At 46.3% G+C, this 23,893-nt stretch overlaps 1 protein-coding gene across 3 annotated transcripts; it reads left to right on the plus strand.

Moving 5' to 3' along the window:
- The first annotated feature begins 330 nt into the window (after positions 1-330).
- Positions 331-23,504, plus strand: MXRA8 (matrix remodeling associated 8). 3 transcript variants are annotated; one of them, XM_033519346.1, is made up of 12 exons: positions 331-3,115; positions 3,427-3,556; positions 8,525-8,545; positions 9,136-9,444; positions 10,636-10,737; positions 11,979-12,112; positions 12,725-13,052; positions 16,976-17,134; positions 17,600-17,630; positions 18,160-18,236; positions 19,429-19,506; positions 20,352-23,504. In XM_033519346.1, exons 2-12 carry the CDS (start codon positions 3,508-3,510, stop codon positions 20,375-20,377), a joined length of 1,314 nt encoding a protein of 437 aa, XP_033375237.1. In that variant the 5' UTR covers positions 331-3,115; positions 3,427-3,507; the 3' UTR covers positions 20,378-23,504. The 3 variants fall into 3 exon arrangements, with proteins under 3 accessions (XP_033375237.1, XP_033375238.1, XP_015503694.1); XM_033519347.1 differs by having other exon boundaries at positions 3,466-3,556; XM_015648208.3 differs by lacking the exon at positions 331-3,115 and having other exon boundaries at positions 3,123-3,556; positions 11,982-12,112.
- The last annotated feature ends 389 nt before the right edge of the window (positions 23,505-23,893 follow it).

A 23,893-nucleotide genomic window follows, 5' to 3' on the forward strand; every position in this document is an offset into this window, starting at 1 on the left:
AGTAGGTATTTTCTCTGATCCTGGTGGAATACTCTGGGTCCTGTATTTAAAGAAGTTGTTGATGATAAGCCTGGAGTGTTGACAAATCCTGCACACAAGGCCTTGTACTGTAATTTGTGTCAACAGATTATTAATGCTGACATTCCTTTTTAATTCATGTATTTATGGCTGTGAAGATGGGGTGGAAGGGGCCACTTCCACTCCTGTTTCCCAGGGTTAGTGGCTCTCAAAAATTGCAGTTAAGGATGGGGGATTCCCGTTGGCATCAGACCTTTTTCCTAATCTGACACTTGCTCAGTTTTAACTGCTGCTGATCTTCCATTTGTATTTCTTGGGAAGTCTCTCAGTGCAGCCTGAAAAGAGGAAACTTCCTGACAGTCATAGCTTCCCACAAGCCAATTACCCTTGTGACCCCTGCACTTTCAGCAGGGCTTTGTCCACCCGAGCCACTGCTTTAGATCTGAATTAGGTGTGAAATACAGATTTTCTTTTGCCACAATGAAAAATAGGCAACTTCGGAAACAGGGGAGCCTTTCTTCTGCTGCTGACCTGATCTGATGGCAGGTGCAGAGCCTGCAAAACCACTCCTGTTGCTGCTGGAAAGTCCCTTTTCCTTGCCTGAATGAAGCTGCTTTCTCTGGTTAGAATTTGTGGTCAGCTGGAGATGAGCAGTGGGCAGCCAAGGGATGCTTGGTATTGGGACAATCAATCCCAATTCCCCTGGGAGTGGGGAAGGAGAAAGGCTGGGGAGCACGGAATGGAGAAGCTCGTTAAGAATTCATCTCCTAGACCAGGAAAAATGTTGACACAGCTGCTCTTCCAGGATGTCTTTGGAGTAGCAAAGCCCCAGGAAGCAGGGCTGGCTGCAGACTGTGCAGGATTAGAGAGGGTACAAGGCGGAGATCTGCAAACCCTGCGTCCCTTTCCTACCCTCTGTGAACCCCAGAGAAGCTGCTGCTCTTCCCGTGGGTGATTTTAGGAGATTTCATCCTTGTTCAGCCTGGACTTGGCTCCTTGCAGTCAGGAAATATCCAGTCCGTGACAGCAGCAACCGCAGCAATCTGCTCCCTCCCAAAAACCCTGCGAGGAGCAGGCAGTAACCTCTGCAGCGCCACAGCTGGGAGACAGAAAGGTGCTGTGAAAAACGAGGTTCACTCGCCTGATGAATTTTAAAAGGTTTAATATAAACAAAAAGGCAATAGGAGACAAAGATAATAGAGCAAAGGGTTAAAACGGGGGGTGCTTGGCTCTCTGCCAAGGGTACACCTGGTGCTTTGGAAACACCCTTTATATACCATCCCCTGCTACATGGATTTATGCATATTCAAACTTTTCCAGGAACTGTTTTGCACGGTCACTCCTCAGGTCTGCCTTTTTAGAGCACACACGTTTGGTTTTAATGTCTCTTTTACAATCTTTTTATTTGGGCTGGGGTTCTTTCTTCTACAGGCAGTCAGTATTGAGAGCAGCCTGGGCCCCATCATCTGTTCCCTGGAGGTTATCTGTGCTCAGGACATAGCCCTAACGTCCAAACTTCTTCTCGACCTACGCCTAAAAACTTTTTAGCTACTAGCAGGAGAAAAAAGAAAAAGACATAGTAAAAGCTATTCTAACATATATTCATCTTAATGAATGCAAAAAGCCAATATCACAGTATGTATTTATAACAGTGGTAAAAAAACCTGGAATTGCAGCCTGGAAGGTCCTGTCCATGGTTGGGAGGGAGCAGGGGAAGGAGAGAATGATGGATTTGCTGTCTGTTCAGTGGGAGCAGCTTTTTTGCCTCCCAGTCAGGCATTTTCCAGGCTGCTTTGAACACGGCCTGCTCTGGCTCCCTGATGGAGACAACAGGAAAGGCTTCTTCTTCTTCCCTGAGATTCCATGAGATTCCTGGTCCAGCAGCTGCTCTGGATCAGTGCTGTCCTTGTTGTGACACCTGGCACAGATCAGGGACACGGGAGCAGGAGCCTTTGCTGCCTGCAGGTGGTTCTGGGATTGGAATAATGAGCATTCCTGAGACTGGCAAAGAGAAACTGATGGGATTAGGGTTGCAGTTAGGCTGGATTTGTTCATATCCAGGTGGTGCCACAGCTCAGGTGATGGGGGTGGGAATGTGGAGGGAGGGGCTGTTCCTATCCCATTACCCCCAAATCTCCTCACTTCATAGAAATGTCAGAGTTGGCGTTTCCAGGGAAATTTTACAAAGTTCTTATCTGAAGATTATTTTAGGATTTTTCCCTAGAAACAAGCCAGTTCTCTGGATCCATCTTGGACAGTGTGAAGTTAACAGCAGGCTTTTTTTTTTTCATGGTCATGCTATCTAATAATAATAATAGCTTCAGTTTCTTGGAATTTGTTTGGAAGTCCTGGTTCTGTCTGATGATGGAGACAGGATCCTGGACTGGGTGAAGTTCTGATCTGGATGCTCCCAAAGTTTCCCTTGCTGCAGTGTGTAGTTACTTAAATGTTTGTTTAGGGGGCAATTATAATTCTCTCCTCTTTCCTGAAACTCCTTCCCCTCTGGGATAGGGGGAATCTATTTTCTGGTAGAGCAGAGAGCCAGAAAAACGTCAGAAGGAAAAATTCAAGTGTGGCAATTAAGTTTATCCTCATGGATCCCATGGGAAGGCTCCTGACTTGTGTTTTTGAATTCTCTTATGGAGTCCCACAGACATTTAAGGACAGTCAGTTTTAATTTCCTTTCTTCACTTGATGACTAATATGACTGAATTGTAAAATCCAATAAATCCAGTCCACTAAATGGTGTTAACGATAAGCAACAATAACCTGACAACGGAATGCAAGAAAACAGAAAAACTGACCATATTTTAATTTTCCTATATGTAATTTTACTTTTAATATTCTAGCAGCAGCTACTCTATTTCCTATTTTATACTCTATTTCCTGACTTTATACTCATTGTAATTTTCCTGTAAATACCCAGCCCTTGCTTACAAATCACAGGACAGGGTAAATATTGTTTTCTAGGTTGTCTTTGGAGACTGGAGCTGGAAGTAAAACCATATGAGGAGACCAAGATCAAAACCCTATTGAAGGCAGCAGAATAAATCCAGTCTGGAGGAGTGTCAGACAAAGGGAGAAACAGCTGGATCAAGTAAAGCATGAGGAAAATTGGTTCCATCCCTAAGGGGAGGGAGAAAGATTTGTTTTGTCAGCCCAGAGCTGTGTGGGACCAACTTCCAGTTTCAACTGAAACTTTGATGTCAGAGTCAGGGAGGGCTCAGAAGGTCTCAGAGGGAGGGGAAGGAGGAGAGGGATCTGCAGAAAGTGTGAGGGAAAGGAAGGAGGTGGAGTGGGACTGGGGAGGTGGGGAGTTGGAAGTTGGAGGTGGAGTAATCCTGCAGAATCTGAGCTGCTGTCCTCAGCTCTGGGGATGTAAACTGATGAGGTCATAGTGTTTTCCAGTTACAGAAAAGAAAGTTAAAGGAAAAAAAAAATCTTCAGCTTGTTTTTCAAGAGAGGCAAAAACTCTGAGAAGTCGAAGAAATGGAGCAACTTGCAAAACTCCTCCTGTGGCAGATTTTGCTTCAGCAAAGTAAGCTCTGAGCTGCTGGTCTGTTACTTGTTTTTATTTCAGCTGCACAATGGGGCTGGGGGTTGGCTGTGAGATTTTGAGCTGTTATCTTTGTAAGATTTTGTTCAGATTCCTAAATTTGCTCTGTTTTTGTCTGGGGAGGGGAGGGAGTTGTGGGTTTCCTCTCCTTTTTTTGGGGAGAGAATGGAAAAATGTTTGAGGTTGTTGGAGCTCTGTTCACATGTTTGTGCAAATTTTTTTTAATTTTTTTTTTTCCTATCAACAAATTCAAAACCAATAAGCTTGGGTATGAGTACAGCAAAGCTTTCACAGTCATATTTACAGGACTTAAGGTTACTTTTTTAGGTTTGAAGAAGCAGAAACAGCTGAGGGTGCATGTGTGTGTGAGGGTTCAGATGGAGGGAAAAAAAGATGTGTGGTTTTTGGGTTTCTTTTCCTCTTGTCAACATAAAGACAGACACAGAATTGACTTTTGGGTAGCAAGGTGCAAGAAAAGACTAGGAAGTGAGGAGCAGAACTTCTTTGGGGGCTGGTGACCCCTTGCTCTTCCCAGCCTGTTTAAAAGGCTGTGGCTGACACCTGGGCCACTCAGTTCCTCAGCACTGAGGTGGAGTAAGGTGAGAAGTTCTCCCTTTGGTCCCTAATTAATCCACTTTCCATGTCACCACGGCATTTTTGCAATTCCCCAAGGCAAGGTTTAGGAATTGGCAAATGATGGATCAGTCATAGGTACAGAAGGGTTAAAGTGGCTCAGAAATCTGGGGTGTGGGGTGGGTTAAAGAGGAGGAGAGGCCACAGTTCTGTCACAACCAGTCCAGTGACTCCCAGTGAGGTTTGGCAGAGCACCGAGGGCAGGAATAGCAAGTCGGGCTGCTGCAGAGCCAGAGCTCCCATGGGAGCATGGATGATCTCTGACAGGATTTCAGGTGCATTTTGGATTTACCTGGTTGCACTCCAGGCAGCCCTGATGTTTGAGCCCACCCAAATCAGGTTATAACTCAATAGTGTGTATGGGAAGGGGAGAAGGGGGCAAATCTATGCTGTGAGGAAATCTGTTATCCCTCCTGCACGGAAACCACTCCTTCAAGTGTTAATGTCTCAGGGAGGAACAGCCCGTGTTTGGAATGGCCCTACAAAACCATTCCGTGGGCCTGCAGCCAAGGGGGAGCTCACAAGGCAGGGGAGGATTTCTAAAGCTCAGAATCCCAGAAAAGCTGGATCCTGTCTGTGCCCCAGGTGGGGATTGGCTCTTTGTACAGACACAAAGTTTTTCCTTTCTGCAGTTTCCTGCTCTCTGCATGTTCCTACCTGCAGGGTGGGCTGGAATTGTTGGAGCTGGATGGGTATTTAGGGCTCTGACATCCTTTTTGGAAATGGGAGACTCTGCTGCTGGGAAAATTGTCCCAGGAAGTCTTTAAAAATAAACAAGCACAGAAATTTAGAGAAAATCCCAGTTCAAAGCCTGGCTTGACCATCAGTGGGATTTGAAGGGAAATTCTGTTTTACTGAAGAGCTGAGTCTTGCAGGCTGGACAGGAGGTGAATGGGAGAAGTTTAGGAGGAGCTGTTTTGCGCACCATATCCCTCCTCCAGATGAGCCCAGATGTTTCTCCTGGTTCCTGCTCAGTGGGTTAAAAAAACCTGGCTCCTAGAGGAGAGCTGGGCTCATTTATTTCACTGTCACCTTGCTGCTGCTGTATCAGTAGCTGTCAGGGCCTCTCAGCCCCCTAAAGAGTCAGGATGGAGCCCCTGCCATCCCCAGAGGGTTTGGGGACAGCGTGGTGGGACTGCTGCTTTTCCCATAATTGTGTAATCACCCTACAGAGCCCATGGAAGCCCCTCTAAACAAAGGGATTCATGGGAGGAATGAGGAATTTGGCTCACACAGATTTGGGGAGGAACATGTCCTTTCTGCAGGACTTTTCTGCTCTGGTCATTTTGCATCCCCCAGTATGAAACAGGGACTCAGTGGTTTTATCCAGCACTGAGCTGAGCAGCAGCTCCTGAGTCCCAGGAGGGAGTTTATCCCAGGATTGTTCAGTGACGACTCAGGGGACAGTTTTCTGTCCTTGCCCTTTGCCAAGGACACTACCTGGAGAGCTCTGAGCATGTCACACATCTTTCACAGCCCGAGCCTTTTGCTTCTAGTTTGCCCACAGTTTTTTTGTGGCTTAATTCTTTACGTGAAAAATGGATGGAATTCAAGAAGTAAGAGTTGGCTCTGCCTTATACAAGGGATTAAGAAATAATTTTCCAGCCTGCTTTCCTCTTCCTCTGCTGTGGGACCAGAGAGTAACTCTGGGATCCTGCTGAATCAGCACAGAATGTGTCAGGGGATAGCACAGAATTGTCTTTTGTTGGTATGTTTTTGTTGGGTTTTTTTTGTGGTTATGTCACCCAGAGAAGATAAAATGATTGTCCGTCCCATGGAGCTTGAAATTCTAAAATGAAAGCCCCAGTTGAGTTCTGTGTTGACAGCTCTGAAGGCAGCTGAGGTTTAGAAGGTGAAGAAGCTGAGGCCTGTGATGACAGAGGTCAGAGCTGTCACCAGGTACATGAAGACTCTTTGGTTTTGCAGTTGGCTTACCAAAATCCCTGCTTGCAGCTGTCCCCAGTGCTGCAATTCATGAGCTGTCACCTTTACTGGGCTGTGGTTCTACCTCTGTTCAGAAGCTGCTGTGTGATAAAATCCCTTTTTAAAACAGGGCTTGGTTGCTCTGCTTGTCTCATACAGCAGAGCAGGGTCCCACAGCAGAGGGAGGACACTGAAAAGAGAAAGTCTCATTCCTCCTTCCACTGCTGCTCTCTGCTCAGGTTATTGAAGGTCATTTGTTCTAAATTCCATTTTTTCCAGGTGTTCAAGAGGTCAGAGACATCCCAGATTCCTCCGATTTCTGAGTGATCTCATTTACAGCTTTGTCAAATAAGTTTGAGCCTTACCCATGAACTGATGAATGTGTGCAGATTTCTAGCATGGCTGGGGAATCAGAACAAACAGTTCTTCCTTCTTTGTCTGCTGGAATTCCTGTGCCTCTTGTGAAGAGTTATCCTTTTTTTCCCCTTCTAGAATTTTGCTGCTTGGCTACAATGTCTTTTTTTTTTTATTATTTTTTTTTTTATATAAAATATATTTGCGCCATGTTGTCAAACTATGGAAGATATCCTAGGGCAGGTTCAGACTCAAAGTTTCTGTCCAGACTCTGCACAAAATGAGAAACCCTTTCTCTCCCATTTCTGTGTGCTGAGCTCCAATATTTAAGTTTACCTCATCTAGAATGGCTTTCATTGTGATGCTCAATGTCAGCCCAGCTCTGTGTGGCAACAGCCAGCAAGTCACAAATCCAGTCTATAAAATGCAGAGTATAAAATCCACAGGATCTTCCCTGGTCCCAACAGGACACAGCATCTCCTGCTCACTGAGGGACAAACCAGAAACACTTTGGAATGACTTTCTGAGGAAGCAGCAGCATTCCTGCCCTGTTCCTGGCTGAAGTTTTTAGAGTGGAGGGGAAAAGAACCCACAGGACATCAATTTTTCTTGTCTAAAAGCTGTTCCATCCCAGCCAAGCCCCTTTTTCACAGAGAGTTGTGTTTAGAAGTGCTGGAGAAGCACCTGTGGCTGCTCAGGCTCCAGCAGCTCCACCTGGGAAGAGGCAGGGAAGAGAAGGGTGGTCCTTGCCCTGGCAGGTGGAAGGTACAGGGATCCAAAAAGGTGCAGAACCAGGTGCTGGTGTGAGCTCAGAGCTTTGGGTGGTTGAGCTTTTGCCACTTGTTGTATTTACGGGACTGCATTCGTAAATCTGCTTTGGGAATTTGATGCTGCTCAATGTTTTTGCCATTAGCTCTCCAGAGGAAAGGAGAGCAGTAAATGCCTTCATTCCCCTGCCTGAGACAGCAGAGGATGTTTCTGTCACACCAAATCAATTTGTTGTTCGTGCAGGGCTCTGGTAGTAGCTTCAGACACCATTCCCCAGCTCACAAATCACTGTTCATGTCACAAACCACACTTGTTCAGCCGCGAGGACATTGCCTGGGCACGGTGACACTTGTGCTGTGCTGGCAGCTGGTGCCCTGTCACAAGTGACACCGATTTTTCCTGGCTGATTTAGTGCTGTGGAACATTGGCTGATACATTTTGCAGCCTGTCAGGAGAGACAATCAAATGATGGAATTGTGATGTCTCTTTCTTATATACAGAGAACACAGACCTGGACCAAAATTTGATTTTTCTCTTTGTGATGCTGAGATTTTAACTGTAAGAAAACAAAATGCCTCTTATCTGCAGTGCCTTTGAGCTGGCAGTTCAACAGAGAGTGCTGCTCATTTTTTGTTCTCTTCTCTCCTTGCCCAGTGCTTTGTGACAGAAAAAGGGGAGGAAACCAAGTTTATTCTCAGCACTTGGGGGTGTGTTAAAGTACCCCCAGTCAGGAGTCGAATTTGAAATTCATAAATTCCAGTGCTAGGAAAAAAAAAAAAAATACAGCCTTTGTCTGCAGGACTTTGTGCCTCTGACATTAGCAGGACAAAACCTCCAATGATTTTGATGGAACCCACTTGGGTTTGGCTGGGTGGAGAGATGAATGGTGGTGTTGTGTTGGGAATCTGTGTTGGGAATCAAAAGCCTGATGCCAGGAGACCTTCTAGACCCCTCCCACACAAGGAACAGGAGGGACTGGACCAGAAAAACGCAGAATCAAAGGAATTGGTTAATCTCTGGCAAAGTTCTTCCTGTGTGGATCTGAGTCATGTGAGTTGGAGAGAGCTGATGCATCCAGAGCACCACAGAATTAACTGTGTAGACAAAGTGTGGCAGGAATGGGAAATGGAGCAGGCAGATACAAACATCAGTATTAACAGGAAAGGGGAGAATAGATGGAGCAATAACAGAGGTGGCTGGTGACTTGGAATGCATTTGTAGCTTTTTTATCCTTTTGTTGTCAGTAACACTCTTCATTTTCTGCTTTGACAGGTTCTGTGTGCTCATATTCAGGTGAGTGGCATCTCTGTAAATCTGCCCCTTTCTGTGAGGAAGAGTGAGAGGGACCCTGATTCCATGGCATGCACAGGGGCTTTCATTCCTAACTTTCATGGATTATGCATCCCATGCACCAGTGTCTCTAAACCTGGATTAAGCTGGGGGTCAGGATTAGGAAGGGTGGGTAGGACAGCTCGAGTGTACAATCCTGAGAACAGACATGAATGAAATCTGTGTGTTAAAATTTTATTTATTAGGAAAAGGTTTTTCCCCCTGAGGAGGGCAGTGCCCAGGCTCCCCAGGGAATGGTCCCAGTCCCAAGAGCTCCAGGAGCCCTTGGACACCACTCCCAGGGATGCACAGGGTGGGATTGTTGGGGTGCCTGTGCAGGGATAAGGTTGGATCAGTGATTCTCTGGGTCCCTTCCAGCTCAGGATTCTTCGATTCTCCATGACAGTGCCCCATGCTGGTCTTGAAACCAGAATCAAAAGTGTGCGGTGATTCCAGCACAAGCCTGACTCCCATTCCAGCACCTTCTTCACACGCCATTAACTGCATAACCCTACAACTCTTTTTTTTTCCTGCTGTTTGCTCCTGATTTTCAGTCCCAGCTGATGCCTCCAACCCAGCCAGCGTGGTGGTGTCTGTGCTGAACATCAGTGCTGTGCTGGGCTCCCAGGCTGTGCTGCCCTGCAAGAGCCACCGCATGGTGTGGACCCAGGACCGCCTCAATGACAGGCAGCGCGTGGTGCACTGGGACCTGCTCAGCTCCTACTATGGGGACAGCAGGATGGAGAGGCTCTGTGACATGTACTCAGCTGGGGACCAGCGTGTCTACAGCTCCTACAACCAGGGCAGGATCCTCATGCCCGAGAACGCCTTTGCAGATGGGAATTTCTCACTGGTGATCAAAGGTGTGGAGACTTTTTCACCCTCTGTAGAGGGTTTGGGGCTCGATGGGATTTGTGGGTTTTGGTGTAAATGGTTGGCTCACTGCATATTTTTTGATAAATAAATTTAATATTTGATAATAAGCCTAATTCTCAGGAGGAATTTCAGGGTTTGGAAGGGGCTGCCCGGGGAGGTGGGGAAGCCTCCATCCCTGGTCTGGGAGCAATCTCAGGTGTGCCTGGCTGTCCTTGATTCTTGGAATTCGGGATTCCAGGGTCTGGGAGCAATCTCAGTGCACTGGTGGCACTCAGTGGTCTGGTTATTTGTGTACCTCCAAGTCTATCCCAGAAAACCTGCACAGCTCAGCACATTCAGCAGATCAAAATCCTCTCAGCATTCCCTCTTACCAAATACATGCATACCTGGACAGTTACATTAATTAATTTCTGCTCCTTGGGCACTTAGGGAAGTGGAGCTTTCAGCTGGAGATTCAAGGCAGGAGAAGTTGAGGAATTGCCCTCAAACCTAGGGCAGCTGTCTGGTTCTGCTTCAAAATGAAGCCTCCAGCTGGCCCAGGGAAGGTTCAGACTGGATACAGGAGGATTTTTTTCTCTGGAAAGGGTTGCTAAACATGGGAATTGATGCTTAGGGAGGTGGAGTCCTCACCCCTGGAGGTGTCCAGGGAAGGACTGGATATGGTACTCAGTGCTCTGGGCTGGGTGACGAGGTGGGGATTGAGGTTGGACTCAATCTTGGAATTCTTTTCCAACTTCAGTGATTCTGTGCGGTTCTCTGAAGCACTGAGTATTTTATTTGCCTTTGAAACAGACCTGTTTTGAAAGAGAATTTGTAACCACCTGAAAGCCACCTGGGCTTTTTGTTGCCCTGTGATTGTGATTCAGTTCCTGAACTATGAACACTCCATGACCATTGTTCCTGTGCCTGCTCTCAGCTCAACCTGAACCAGCTTCCTCTTTCCACCTGTTAATAGAAATATCTTCCTCACAAGGGCAAACCAACTGAACATGTTATTTCATTAAGTGACATTATATTGGGTGAGATGATTTGTTTCTGTTTATCCCACCCTGGTGATAAGGATGGCTTAGAATGAAATTGTCTTGTATCCAGACAAGGATTTGGGAAACTGCAAATGACACAAATAATCATTGTCTCAGTACAGAACACAGAATTCCTCTCTCTTCCCTGCTCTACAGGTGTTGCAGAGAGTGATGAAGGCACATATTCCTGCAATCTTCACCATCACTACTGCCACCTGTATGAAACTGTGAAAATCCAGCTGGTCATCGCCAAGAGAGGTGGGTGTACAGACAGTTCCAGGTTTTACAGGTGCTACAGGAGGCTTGGGAAGCACCAGCAGAGCCTGGTGCTCCCTGTGCTGTTTGCTGTCTGAGTTTCAGAGGTTCATTTACAAACCTCTCTTCTTCCTTGGCCAAACAGTGCCTGGAGCCTGCTCAGCTCAGTCTTTGCTCTTGGTCATTACCAAACTGTCCCTGCTGCAGCAGCAGCACACCCCTGGTGACAATCCCTCCCTAGTGACAGTTCCTCCCTGGTGACAGTCCACACCCTCAGCTCAGCCACAAGGACCTGCTTGTGCTCTGGCTGCTGAGCTTGCCCTGGGCAGCCTGTACTTAAAAACCCACCTTAAGCCCAGCTCTAAAAGCAAGCTGTTGGCAGCTGCAGGGAGTCCCACCCATCCACACAGGCACCCATTAAAATCAATTTAAACCTCTGGAGAACACAAGTGGAGCTACTGGTGGGGAAGTGCATCTCCTCTGCTGCTCTCACAGCACAATAAAAACCATCCAGAGAGCCCAGTCTGCTCCTCTGTGCTGTGGCTTCTTCTGTTATTCCTTTTCAAGAGCCAAACATAGAGCAGTGCTGCTTCAGCTCCTCCAGTAATTAGGGCCTTTGTGGGTAGGAAAGCATTTCCTGCTCAGAGGATTGGGATGAAGATCCTCATTCCATTCTTAGCTTGTGGAGGGAATTTGCTTCCTGCTTTCTGAAGCAGTAGATTAACTCTGAGTTAGAAGGAGAAGAAAGTGGTCTTGCTTCATGAAATGGCCAAAGATGTAGAGGATAAAGGTGTTTGTTTGTTTTTTTTTACTAACTGCTGAAATAAGTGTGGAAAAGCCAGGGTTGTTCAGTTTTATGCATGTTCAAGCTGTGCCATGTGGCAAGATTTTGGGTGGGGGTGTCTTACAGGATTCCAATCTTGCGGAGTTTTAGGATTCCAAGAGAGCAATCTCAGGTGTGCCTGGCTGTCCTTGACACTTGGTATTCAGGATTCCAGGCTCTGGGAGCAATCTCAGATGTGCCTGGCTGTCCTCAACCCTTGGCATCGAGTGGGAACTTCGCATCAGCCACATCTGTGAGATCGCGGTGCGCGACAGTGAACTGGCCTAAAATTCTGCTGATTTTGGCCAAGGAAAGGAAATCTGGGAAGGAAACTTAAGTCAATTAAGCAGCAAAAAAGGGACAGGAGGGAAAAATGGCATGAGTGGGGAAAAGTGCCCATTCCAAGGCTGAGTTTCCCCAGCAGGTGAGGAGGCCAGCGAGTACTGGGATGGTGAGAAGCCAGTTCTGGTGGCCCCAGCGGGCAGCACGGTGACGCTGCCGTGTGTCAACCGCCAGCACATCTGGACGGAGCGGCACAGCGAGGAGGAGCAGCAGGTTCTTACAAATACATACTATAATATTAGTTTTTTGTAAAATAATAGAATAAATGTCGTGTGTGTATATATATATATATAAAGTAGTTTTGTTATAGTTTTTAGTTTAACTAAACTTAGGCATAATAGTGAAATAATTAGTAGCTATGCTTAAACTACTTGTTTAATTAAGATAATATTTGACAGACATATAATGAAAATTTTTGTTACTGATATGTTAACTATTAGTACTTATTGTCTGAAGAAAATATAAACTTAAAACTAGAGGTGATAATAAGAATAGACTAAAACTATAACTAAAAAATGAGCTTGTTTAAAAAAAGGAGTCTTAAAGAAAAGTTACGTAGTTTTTAGAATATGTAAACTAATTTAAAGAAAAGTTTAATTATGTAGAATTGTTTATAAATATACAATAACTATAAATATTGTTTATAAATATGCAGTAAGCTAATACAATATAAATATATAAAAAATGTCTCCAAGATAGCAAGTGTGCTCTTGACAGAATGCCAAACGCCCAGCTGTTAATCTTTGCTCTATTATCTTTGTCTCCTATTGCCTTTTATTAAACTCTTACATTTTACTGAAAAAGTCAACCTGGTGTTTTTCCAAGGTGGTTCACTGGGACCGGCAGCCCCCTGGTGTGCCCCATGACCGCGCTGACCGCCTGGTGGATCTGTACGCGTCCGGCGAGCGCCGCTCCTACGGGCCCCTATTCCTGCGGCAGAAGATGAACGTCACCCGCGGCGCCTTCGCCCTCGGAGACTTCTCCCTGCGCATCTCCCACCTGGAGAGCGCCGATGAGGGCACCTACTCCTGCCACCTGCACCATCACTACTGCGGGCTCCACGAGCGCAGGATCTACCACGTGTCCGTGACAGAGCCAGAGAAGGAGAGGAAGGTGGTGAACCTCACCACACACAGCGTGGCCCCAGCTGCAGGTGAGTGGTTTCTCCTGTGGAGAATTTGCAGGAAATCCTGCTGGGAAAAGCCAGACTCTCTCTCCCTTTAGTTGGATAAAATTGCAGGAATCCTCTGCCTCGTTGGAGGATGTGGTGCTCGGTGCTGTGGTTTAGTAGATGAGGAGCTGTTAGGTCAAAGGTTGGATCTTAAAGGTCTTTTGCAGCCTGGTTCATTCTGTGATTCTGTGGACTTCTCACAGAGGGGTTTACCACACTGTGAGAAGTATCCACAGCTGCATCTTTGGGGCTCTAAAGAGCTCAGCCAGCTCAGCTCCACATGATTCCAAGCTGTTTCCATCACCTGCCTGCACCTGGAGCTGCACAGGGGCAGTGAGGATGCCGTGGGATGTCCTTCCATCACTGGACTTGATGCCTTAGGATTTTAGCTTTTGTATTTTCTCACGTGTTTGTAGTGCTGCATCCATATAGTGTGTTAGCTACAGCTTTCCCATTTTGGTCAACAATTCCTCTCCAGGCCTGGGATCAAGGACACCTTGCTGTCTCAGGCCCTGAGAGATGGAAACAAAATTGAGAGTCAGTCCCCCTTTTGCAGTGCTGAGGGCACAGGGCAGCTCCTGGCCCCTCTGTCCCAGGGCAGTTCTGCACTGCTGACAGGCCCTGGGGCAAACCAGATGGGTTTGTTCCCTGCTTTTGCACAGCTCCCTCTCACTTTTTGTTGGCTTCCTTTCCTCCACACTTTTATGGATCAGGAGAAGGTGTGGGCAGGGGGTTGATGCAGCCCTGTCTTTGCTGTCACAGCTCTTCTCACCACAGTTTGTCTCTGCACGGATGTTTAGGCTGTGCAAGGTGCCAGACCATGCAGAATCAACCACCAGGAATTTTACTCCACCCTTCAGCTTTTTTTTTTTTTTTTTTTTTTTTTTCTCGTGTGTGTGTGTGTGCCATAAACCAATTTTCATATTTTCCACTGCACTGAGCTATCATCTGTCAGCCTGTCCAAACTCAAAACCATCACGCCTCATTCAGGCAGAAGAAGAAAACAAAAATCCCAAGTTTAATTTTTTTTTTTAACGTCTTTTGGGTATAGTTCTTTATTAACACTTTAAAATATTCATTGTGTTTTAATATTTATTGGCTGTTTAATATAGAATTTTGATTTGATTCATACATTTTTTAATAGGTTTATTCTCCTGTAGAAATTTGCTTTCTCAAGTCATAGAGACCTAAACTTTTTCCCTGGGGCTAAGGTTGGTGTCCAGAAAATCCAGGCAGTGCTGAGGAGAGGTGGCTGGAGAGCAAGACATCCAAATAACAGAGTTCCTGCAGACAGCCCTTGAGCCTTATCCACAGATGGAAGCTAGATCTTGTTTCCAGAGTCGTTCACCCAGAAATTCATTCCTCTTTTTCCTGGATGTTGTCCTGAGTAGTTCCCTACCTGCTCAGAAATGAGGTGGAATCTCTGAGTGATTTAACCTGGCTGAGTTTGGCTGTGGTGCTGGAGGAATTTCCCTTCCTGGCAAAAGCCACTTCCACTGTCCAAAGCAGCAGCTCTGGGACAGTTTTGTCCCCTGCAGGCAGTGACCCTTCAGCTGGGCTGGGAGCACCACACACAAAAATGTGCTGAGTCTGTGGGAACGTGCAAGCCGTGGAGACATCCAGAGGTTTCCTTTTCCAGCCCTGCCTGGGTGCAGGGGAGGCTGAGGCATTGCCCCATTCCATGAAAAACTGCCTGGAATTCTGGAGAGCACAACATAAATGGGGAGACAACAAAAGCAAACCAAGGAGCTTTCTTCAGGCAGTATCCTCAACTCCTGGCCTTGCTCCAAGCTCTAGAGCCATTCTCAGACAGGAAAGTTCATCCTGTTTGGAAGAGAAGCAGGGGCTCAGTGCTGCTCTCAGGCTCAGCAGTGTAAATGTGGTGGATGTCTACTAAAAGAGTATTTTTACTCAGGATTTGCTCTGCAGCACGTGGCTGAAGAATCTGTTGTGTCTCATCATGAGGGCTAAAATATTGGCAACCCTTTGCCAGGTTTGTGGAGAGCTCCCCACTTTTTCCAGCTGAAGAATTTGGTCCTTGAAGCTTGGGGAAAATCATGTTAAACCACCTCTGGTCTAAGCTTTTCCCCCTGACACTGTTAAGATTTATCCCACCCCCCCCCCCACCCCCGCTTAGGATTTATTTTCTCCCCCAACACCATCAGGATTTTATTTCAGTGGTTAAATTGTCCTGGGAGTGAATGTGGGGCAGGTTGTGAAATGTGCTGAGAGATTAGATCTTGGATACAGAATAAACCTTCATCACCACAGCTTCAATTCTGGTGTAGGGTGAAGAGGAGTCTGTGAGACCTTGTCATCCTGCTCAGGGCACTGACACTCACTGGTGTGACAGAGCTGTCCCTCCGTGCCTCAGTTTCCCCAGTTATAAAATGGGATATATTCCACTGCCCAAAGTTATGCAATCTCTGTTTCCACTGTTTGCTGTTGCAGTGGCCTCCTCAGTGTTGCCTAAAGTTCAACCCAATTTACCTGTCTTGCAGTACTTTGGGAAAGCCAAAAGCCAGGAATAGAATTCCTTTGTTTGCTGTGGCACCATCTCATAGCAGAAAGGAGGCAGGGATGTGACAAAACAGAGCTGTCACATGTGCTGTTTTCAGCTCTGCAAGTGGGTTTGAACTGATGTTTTTTAGCTTGGCAGGGTGGAAATCCCATGGATTTTCCAGCATTGTGTCCAGGGAACACAGGGCATCTGGAAATACCAGTAAAAAGCAGAGTGCTGCTGGAGTAGAGCACTGGGCCACCAGAACAGAGCATGTTGCTCAAGCTTTTTGATTTTCTAGGACTGCTGTTGGCATTAGCAAACAATCAGCTCTGATTTCAGAGTGTTTATTTCAATTCACTCTTGCCTAGTTTGATTTTATTTTTGCTGGGTTGGTGTTTTTAAATGCTGTGAACAAACTGCCCAAAAAACTGGAACCAGTCCCTGTGCCAGCACTTCCAGAAGTGTCAGAACACATCTGCTAAAAGTACTGTGGCTTTGGAGGTATTTCCCCCCCTCTTTTCCCCTTACTCCGTCTTAATTAGCAGGAGGAACTCCCAAGGGAATGGGAGGTGAGGGCTCCATCCTGTTCTCACCTGGTGCTCTGTGAAAATTCCCTGTAAGGCGTGAAGGTGTCATTTCAGCTCTGTTTTGAAGGAAAAAAACCTTCTCCCAGAAAGTCTTGTGGGATTCCATCCATGCTTGGGCTGGCTTTGTCCATTTCTCTGAGTGCTGCAAGCAGAGAAGTCACTTCCTCTACGTGTGTAAAACATTGACCTATTTATTTGAGATCTGCAAAAAAACGTTCCACGTAGAAGTTTTGAGTTCCCCTTCCCTGTGCTGTGGAACAGAAATTCTACTGCACCCACAATAGGGTTAGGAATGTGGAAAAGGAATGGAATCTTGGCTTTCCTCTGTGGCTTTTGTTGTTTTGTGTTTTTTTGGGGGGGTGGGGGAGGTGTTTATTTTATTGATTTTTATTTCATTTCAAAGTAAGCTCATTTTTTGGCACTGAAAACTCTTCCCACTCCATAAATTAAAACCCTTGATAAGGAGGGGCTGCTCTCTGGAGCCAGAGCAGTGTGGAGTGTGTGTTGGAAGGGACCCAGAGGAGGGCTGTGTCACCCTCTGGAAGGTTTGGGGCTGGCTGGGATGGCTTTGCTCTGGAATTCCCCACTGCTGATGGCCCAGGGATCACCAATTCCCTGATAAATTTGGGGAATCATGGTTTGGTGAAGAGCACAGCATGTCCCACCTGCCAGAGGTGCAGGGTGGTGTAAATCAGGCATTGATTTGCCCTTTAGTTGATGCAATTCAGAAGAATTTCACCCCCCTGAGCATTCCCACCTGTCATCCTGCCTTTCTCTGGATGTCACTTCCAGTGATCCCGTTTTCCTTCCCTCAGATCCAAACGTGGTCAGGGGCCACAATGTCATCAATGTCATCATCCCTGAGAGCAGGATGCACTTCTTCCAGCAGCTGGGCTACATCCTGGCCACTCTGCTGCTCTTCCTCGTCCTCCTCATCATCGTGGTCCTCATAACCCGCAAGCGCCGGCAGAGAGGTGAGTCCAGGGAAAACCTGTCCTGGGACATTGTACTGCAAATGGTTCCTGCAAGGAGCAGTGCTGCAGGCAGGAATCCCCTCCTGGAAAACCAGGAAGTTGCCCAGTGGGGAGGATTTGCAGGGCTGGTGTGGTATAAAAATGTCCAGACCTTGATTTCATGGAATTGTTGGGGTTGGAAAAGATCTCCAAGGTTATCAAGTCCAGGTTTTGGCTGAATCCCACTCGCTGATTTGCTGAGTTGCTCTGTAGAAGGGAGAAGAAAAGCCCTTCACAAGTGGGATTTATCCCTTGGGAACTCAGGGGTCCGGGTCCTTGCTGTGCTGGGTGACTCTGTGGGATTCCATCAAGGGACACTGGGATCTCTGGGTGGCACCCACAGCACTGGTTTTGGATCCATGGATCCATCCAGGAATGGATCTGGACTGGCTGGGACTGCTCATTCTGCTTTTTCCTCCTGCTTAGGTTATGAATACAATGTGAAGAAATACGGAGAGTAAGTATAATTAATTATAATAGAATTAATATTATTAATTCAGTTTAGAATGCAGTAAATGGACTCATGCCCCCCCCATCTCAGCTAAGAGACTAAACCAGCTGAAAATCTGGTTAGGAGGAGGAAATGGAAGGAGAAAATGGTTTGTGGGGCTGATTTGGCAATTGAATTTTTTCTCGTTATTCTTTGGGAACTGATTCAGGGATGAAGTTTCTGTGAGATGTCCTTGGGAGTTGGTGGGAAAGGAGTAATGCACAGATCTGCTGTGAGATGGGGCCAAGATCATGGACCTGGGCTCCTCCAGACCTTATTTTATATGATTAAAGTGAAAGAGATAAGGAAGTTCCAGGATTGGCTGCCCATTGTTCTAAGATCTGGACAAACAGAAAAAGTGGGGGGAAAAAAATAAAAATGAAAGCAATTAAATTCTCTAAAGAAGCATTAGAAAAAGCTATTGGGGAAAAATTGTGAAAGGAGCCAGTTAATAAAGGATGTGACAATACCAGTTTCCACCATTATTCCCCTTCAGGAAGGATGTGAATCTTAAAGAATTTACAGTGGACACGACAGATCTGACCCCACACAAAAGTGAAGACATCAGGCTGGGTAGGTATCCCTGGCCACCAAACCAGGTCAGAAGCCTCATAAATCTGAAGTTTCTAATGGCACTTGGATATTTTAAAGTGATTTAACACATTCTTTAACCTCTGGAAGTGGGTATGACTTTATTTGACCAGAATTGGATAAAGAGAAGTCCTGAGTTAGTTGGGTTCATTGTCTCCTCCTTCTGTTGAAGCCAGTTTGGTTTAACTTTCTGATTTTCATCCTCCGTGGATGTCAAATCATTCAGTGAACATTTGGGCCTTCTGTCAAGATCTGTGGTAGCAATTAGGGCAGATAAACAGAGAATGAGAGGAAGAAAATTTGCAACAGAGGCCCTGTGGTAGAGAAGAGAAAATACAAATCCCCCTGGAACTCATGGTAAAATGAAAGACAGTGGGCAGAGGGTAAGGAAGCTCATCTCACACTGTGGAAGTGGTTTTTTGGGGGATTTATAGGACTGATTTGGGGAATTTGCAACATTCCTGAAGATAGATGCTGTTCCTTGCTGGGGTCTGAAGGTGCAGCCTTCAGTTTATTGCGTCAATAATTGATTGGGGGTTGGTTCTTGCTGGGACTTGGAGTGAATCCATTTCACAAAAGTGATGCTCTTGTCTGCACCACCCTGGGATTCCTGAAGCCTTGCCATGATGCCAAGTTCACATCAGCTGCAACTTGCTTGGTAAGCAAGGAAATAATTGTCCCTTTGATTTTTTTTATTTTGCATCCCCAGTAAAGGTACAACCTTTAAAAGAACAAGCTGACAAACATTAGGTCCCAAGAATTACTGTAAAGGCCCCAGTAAACAAGAGAGATACAAAATTGAAAGTAAAGAAAGGAATTGCAGAGGGTGGGTTGCAACAGTCCTTCTTCTGTGTGTCCCAGGAGAGCAAAATCTCTGGATAATTGCATCAGTCACCTCCAGGGGTGATATTTGAGGGGATAATCCAGAGCTGGAAGGATCTGTGGTGCCTGTGAGGAGCAGGGAGCTGAAGTTTGTACAACTGATTAATGCCAGGGGCTAAAATGAAGTCAGAGCTGTTTTCCTGCTGAGTAACCCCACAAATAATTCCTAGAAATCAGAGGTGCCAGACCTAGAGCACATCAAGGAAGGACTGATCACCCCTGTCTTGCTCACAAAACTCGTTTCCTTTTAATATCCTAATGCCTGTGGGAATTCTGCTCCTCTCTCGCACAGATTACAAAAACAACATCCTGAAGGAGAAGGCTGAGCAAGCCAGAAGCTTCCCAGCAAAGAACATTGATTTAGACAAAGGTAATCATGACTTTCTTCCCCTTTAATTGGTGGCTGCAGGGACCTTCAGGGCAGCAGGAGGGAGAAACAGTCCATCAGTGAGTGACCAAGGCACAGCCAAAGAGGAATGAGAAACTTCATGGCAAAACCAGGAATGAGAAGCCAGCTCTCTTCCCATCCTTTGATTATGGAGCCACAAGACGCAAGCAGTGATTAGGCTTTTAAAAGCTTTGGGCATGGCACAAATTGGAATTTTTCTTGATTAGAAAAAGAAAGCCTGGCAGGGCTGGAACAGTGCCTGCTCTACTGTGACCTCAGAGGGAGGGAGATGGAACCCAAAAATGTCCTGGCGTGCTGTTTGGGCAGAAAACACTGTGCAGAAGGAGAGTGTTCGGAGTTGAATTAATTTATGGGTAATGGGCAGTTACTTCATCCAAGAAAAGCAAAGAGCTCTCCCTCCCTGGGGGCTGAATCTCCTCTTTCTGATCCAGGATTAATCCCCAGGGTTGTGCCACTGCTTGTAGGACAGCAATTCTGTCAAGCAGGCCTTGTGATCAGCTCAGAGATTCCATGACTCATTCCAGGGGAATGAGGATTTAATAAATGGGGCTGAAATGACATCAAGCAGGGAATGGAGAGCCCAGGAGCTGTCCCTGATGGAATTCTCATGGCATTTTCTTCTGCATCCTGTAGGGTGGATCTGGGCAATAATTTACCCACAGTCTGTCTCACTGGGGGGCTTTTTAATATCAGGGCTGTCGGTGACTGCAAATGGTAACTCCAGAAAGAAATCCATGTTTTTGTGCTTCTTTGAATGGTTTGAAATCTCTCTCCAGGTGCTGATCCTCGTTTCCATTTGCTTTCAGATTTCAGGAAGGAATACTGTAAATGAAGGCCCTCCCAAGCTGCTGGCTGGACCAGAAGCTTCCATCAGAGATAGATAACGTGGAAGAGAGATGCCTTTTCTTAATTCCATCTCCCTCCAATTTCCATAGAATTTTTTCCACATCCACTTTTCCCCAACACAAGGGTGCAAATGCTTCATGAAAGAGTTAAACTGTCTTGTGTGCATTTATGGGGTTGGGTTGCCTTTTCTTCCTCTGTTCTTCCAATCTTCCCTTCCCCTTTTCTTTCTTGACAATTATTGTTGGATTTTATGCATCAATGATTTTTATGAGCTGAATCAGCAGAGGTTTTGCTTTGATGTTATTGCTTTAAATAAAACCACCTGCATCACTAATTCTCAGCCATCATTACACCAGGCATTTTTCCATGTGGTGAATCCATCAGGATAACAATGGCAAAGGCTGATCCCTGTCCTAGGCTGGCATAAATAATTTCACACAGAACTTTGCACGAACCAGGTGAAGCACAAAGAGCACAGCCCTCCCAAATGGCAGTGCAAAACCTCATTTTATCCATGGGGAAATGTCAGTATCCTCATTTTACAGGGAAAGGGAAGCAGACCAGTGGCTGAGGGCTCAGCTCAGAGCTGAACTCTGCATTTTTCACCCTGTGTTTGTTGATTTGTTTCTGTTTCAGACCAGATCAGATTTGGCAGGAGCAGGCGTTTGATGGATGCAGTCGTAGAGCTGTAAATGCTAGCCTCAGTTAGATCAGAACCAGGAATGTTGTGGAGAGGGCTGAGCTCCTGTGTGGAACCTGGGATGGGATTTTTCTGCAGCCTTGGGGTGGATCCAGGCCACACAGAGCACATCAAACCAAAGGTAGGACCCAGCCCAAGGAGATGGTGAAAGGGAGCAATTCCATGAGGAACAGGAGCAACAACAGGAATTTTCATGGACCAGGTGCTCAGAAAGGGAGTCCAGGAGGGGGATGAGTCCATTCCCATGGATTTTGGGTGGATTCCTATGGCAGTGAGGCTGTGGACTGAGGTGGGGGGTGGGGGAGGGTTCTACCTGTGAACAGTGTCAGGTGGGGCTGCCAAAAAATTGGAAGTAATTCAGTGTTGTAATCCAAGCAAGTCAAAACTCCAGGAAAGCTGCAGAATATTGTCAGTTCTTGGGGCATGGAAGGAAAAGGTGTTTCCTGTTATGGTGACAGGGACTTGGGTGAGGGTGGCCAGGGATTGCCATCCTTCTGTTTGGTGGTCTGGAGGGGGTGGCACAGGGGAAGATTTGTGTGGATGGAGCTGGGACAGCCTCTCCAGCACCCAGCCCTTCCCTTTTCTTGCCAATTTGTGTGTCTTGCCAACATTCTCAGGCGTCTAAATCCCAATCCAGACCCCCGTCCCTCCTCCTGTGGGCACCAGGGATCTCTGCTGGGTTCAGACAGGGCTCAGCAGGGCTCAGAGGGTGGGATAGTTCCTCAAAAGCTGAGCTCAGCTCTGCCAAAAACGTGGTGGGTGAGGCCTCCAGAGGGGCTGTGCTGGCTCTTCATAAGGTGGGACATAGCAACAATGCACTTTTAATGACAAGTAGACCATGGACATTTTTACAGATATCAATATGTCTGTTACTGGGGGCTGTGTTAAAGAATAATTTTATCAGGGGACCTTATTTTCAATGCCTTCAAGCAGTAAAAATATTAATAATAGAAGGGAACTAGACGTGGAGGTGAGCCTTCCTAAGCTGCAGCTGAGCAGATCCTCATCTTTCGATTTCTTACTGCTCTCCACAGGTTCTTTTGTGATCTGTAATTAATTACCTTTATCCTCACTGAAGATGCACCCCAAAAAGTGCCCAGGATTGGTGCAGAGGAAGGTCTGGGGTTGATCCCAAGCCCCTTTTTGCCCTTCCCCAAAGCAGAGAGGGATTTTTATGCTGCCCTGAAACCCAGGCTGCAATCCTGCAGGTGCAGGAGGCTGTGCTGGTTATTCCATCAGGGTGGCACAGTCTCAAATAATAGTCATTAACGTCTCTCTCCCTCCCTTTCATGTCTGTGAGTCAAAGGTTGGAGATTTTTCCTTGCCAGCTCCAATTGCTCAGCACAGCTCACACAGACACCAGCTCAGAGTGGGGTTACTCATAAACTCCAGAGGCATTGCAATATTTTATCTGACTCCTGGGCTGCAGAATAGCTTAAGGGGGGAAAATTTAATATATTCTCTGAAACAATGGCTGGGAAGGGCTCTTTGAGTTCCTCATCCTTGCTTTGATCACTGGTTGGGATTTGGGTAATGGTCAGGCATGCCAGGGAACCTTCCCTGGTGGGGTGGGATGGGATTCTGGCCCAGGATAACCCTTCCTGCTCAGGATGGGATGGGATTCTGGCCCAGGATAACTCCTCCTGGACATGCAATGACCTGGGATGGGTTTCTGGCCCTTTTTCCTTCAGGAGAGGAATGTTGTGTGATTGGCCTAGAGATCACCACTGTAGCTTTCACCAGCAGCCACTCTGTAATTTAGCAAATTAAAATTCTGGCTGAGAGAGAGTCAGGCAAGTGCTGGGTAACAAAGAAAAAAAAAAACAACAACTGCAGTTTGTTTGGTTTTTTTTGGTTACTTAATGCAAAGGAATTATTGAAGGCTGTTTGCCCTAAAATCCTGGTGAGAAGCCACTGAGGCCATTCCCATTGCACTTTGCATTCTTAGTCTGTGGCACTGGTGGGAAATCCATGGAAATGAGAGGGTTCCATTTGGAATTCCCCCTCTGGGCTGGGGCAGGAGCCCTGCTCCCTCTTCCCAAACAATTTGGTTTTCTCTGTCCTTTTGTTATCTCAGCCTTTCTCTGCCTAATCTGGGACTTGCCTCTTGTGGAGAAACACTTTTTTCATGTGTGTAGCACTTGGCCTGAGTTATTCCAAGTAATTTTCTCCCTGTGCCAATGAATTGGTGCACTTTGATGAACTTATTTACCTTCTTTTGCAGACTTTGCCCCCTCACAGTCTCCCTGGTTTTCTGAGACATAGATTTTATATTCAATTAGTTAAAATAATAATTATAATTTCTCCCCTCAGTGAGAACTTTACCTCGATGATTGTTATTATTGTTGCTCAACTTTTACACTTCGTCTGTTAATTCTCCAAACATTTAAGAAATAAAGGAGAATAAAATGGACGTTCCAGCTCAGGCTGATTTTATTTCTTGCCCTTTTGGAGGTGTTCTCTCAGCCAGCATTAGCTAATTCTTCCCAATAACTGTGCAGGGGTGTTTCATCTCAGAGCATCCCAAAGTGCTTGACAAAGTGCAGACTGGATCCAGTAAATTATTCCAGTGATTCCAATAAGATTTCCACATGGGGAATCATTATTTGACAGGGTTGGGGGGCCCCCAGAGGAATTTATACTCTCCAGAAATGCTGTATAAGGAACAAATCTGCAGCTGGAGATGGAGCTCAAACCATCCAGCAGAGAGGAAGGCTGGCAGCCCTTCCAGAGGATTTCATTTTGTAGGTCCAGAAGGGAAGATAACATTTCCTGCTGGAATCTGGATCTCCCTGCCAGCCC

This window comes from Parus major, chromosome 21, assembly GCF_001522545.3.
Source record: "Parus major isolate Abel chromosome 21, Parus_major1.1, whole genome shotgun sequence".
Taxonomy (NCBI): Eukaryota; Metazoa; Chordata; class Aves; order Passeriformes; family Paridae; genus Parus; species Parus major.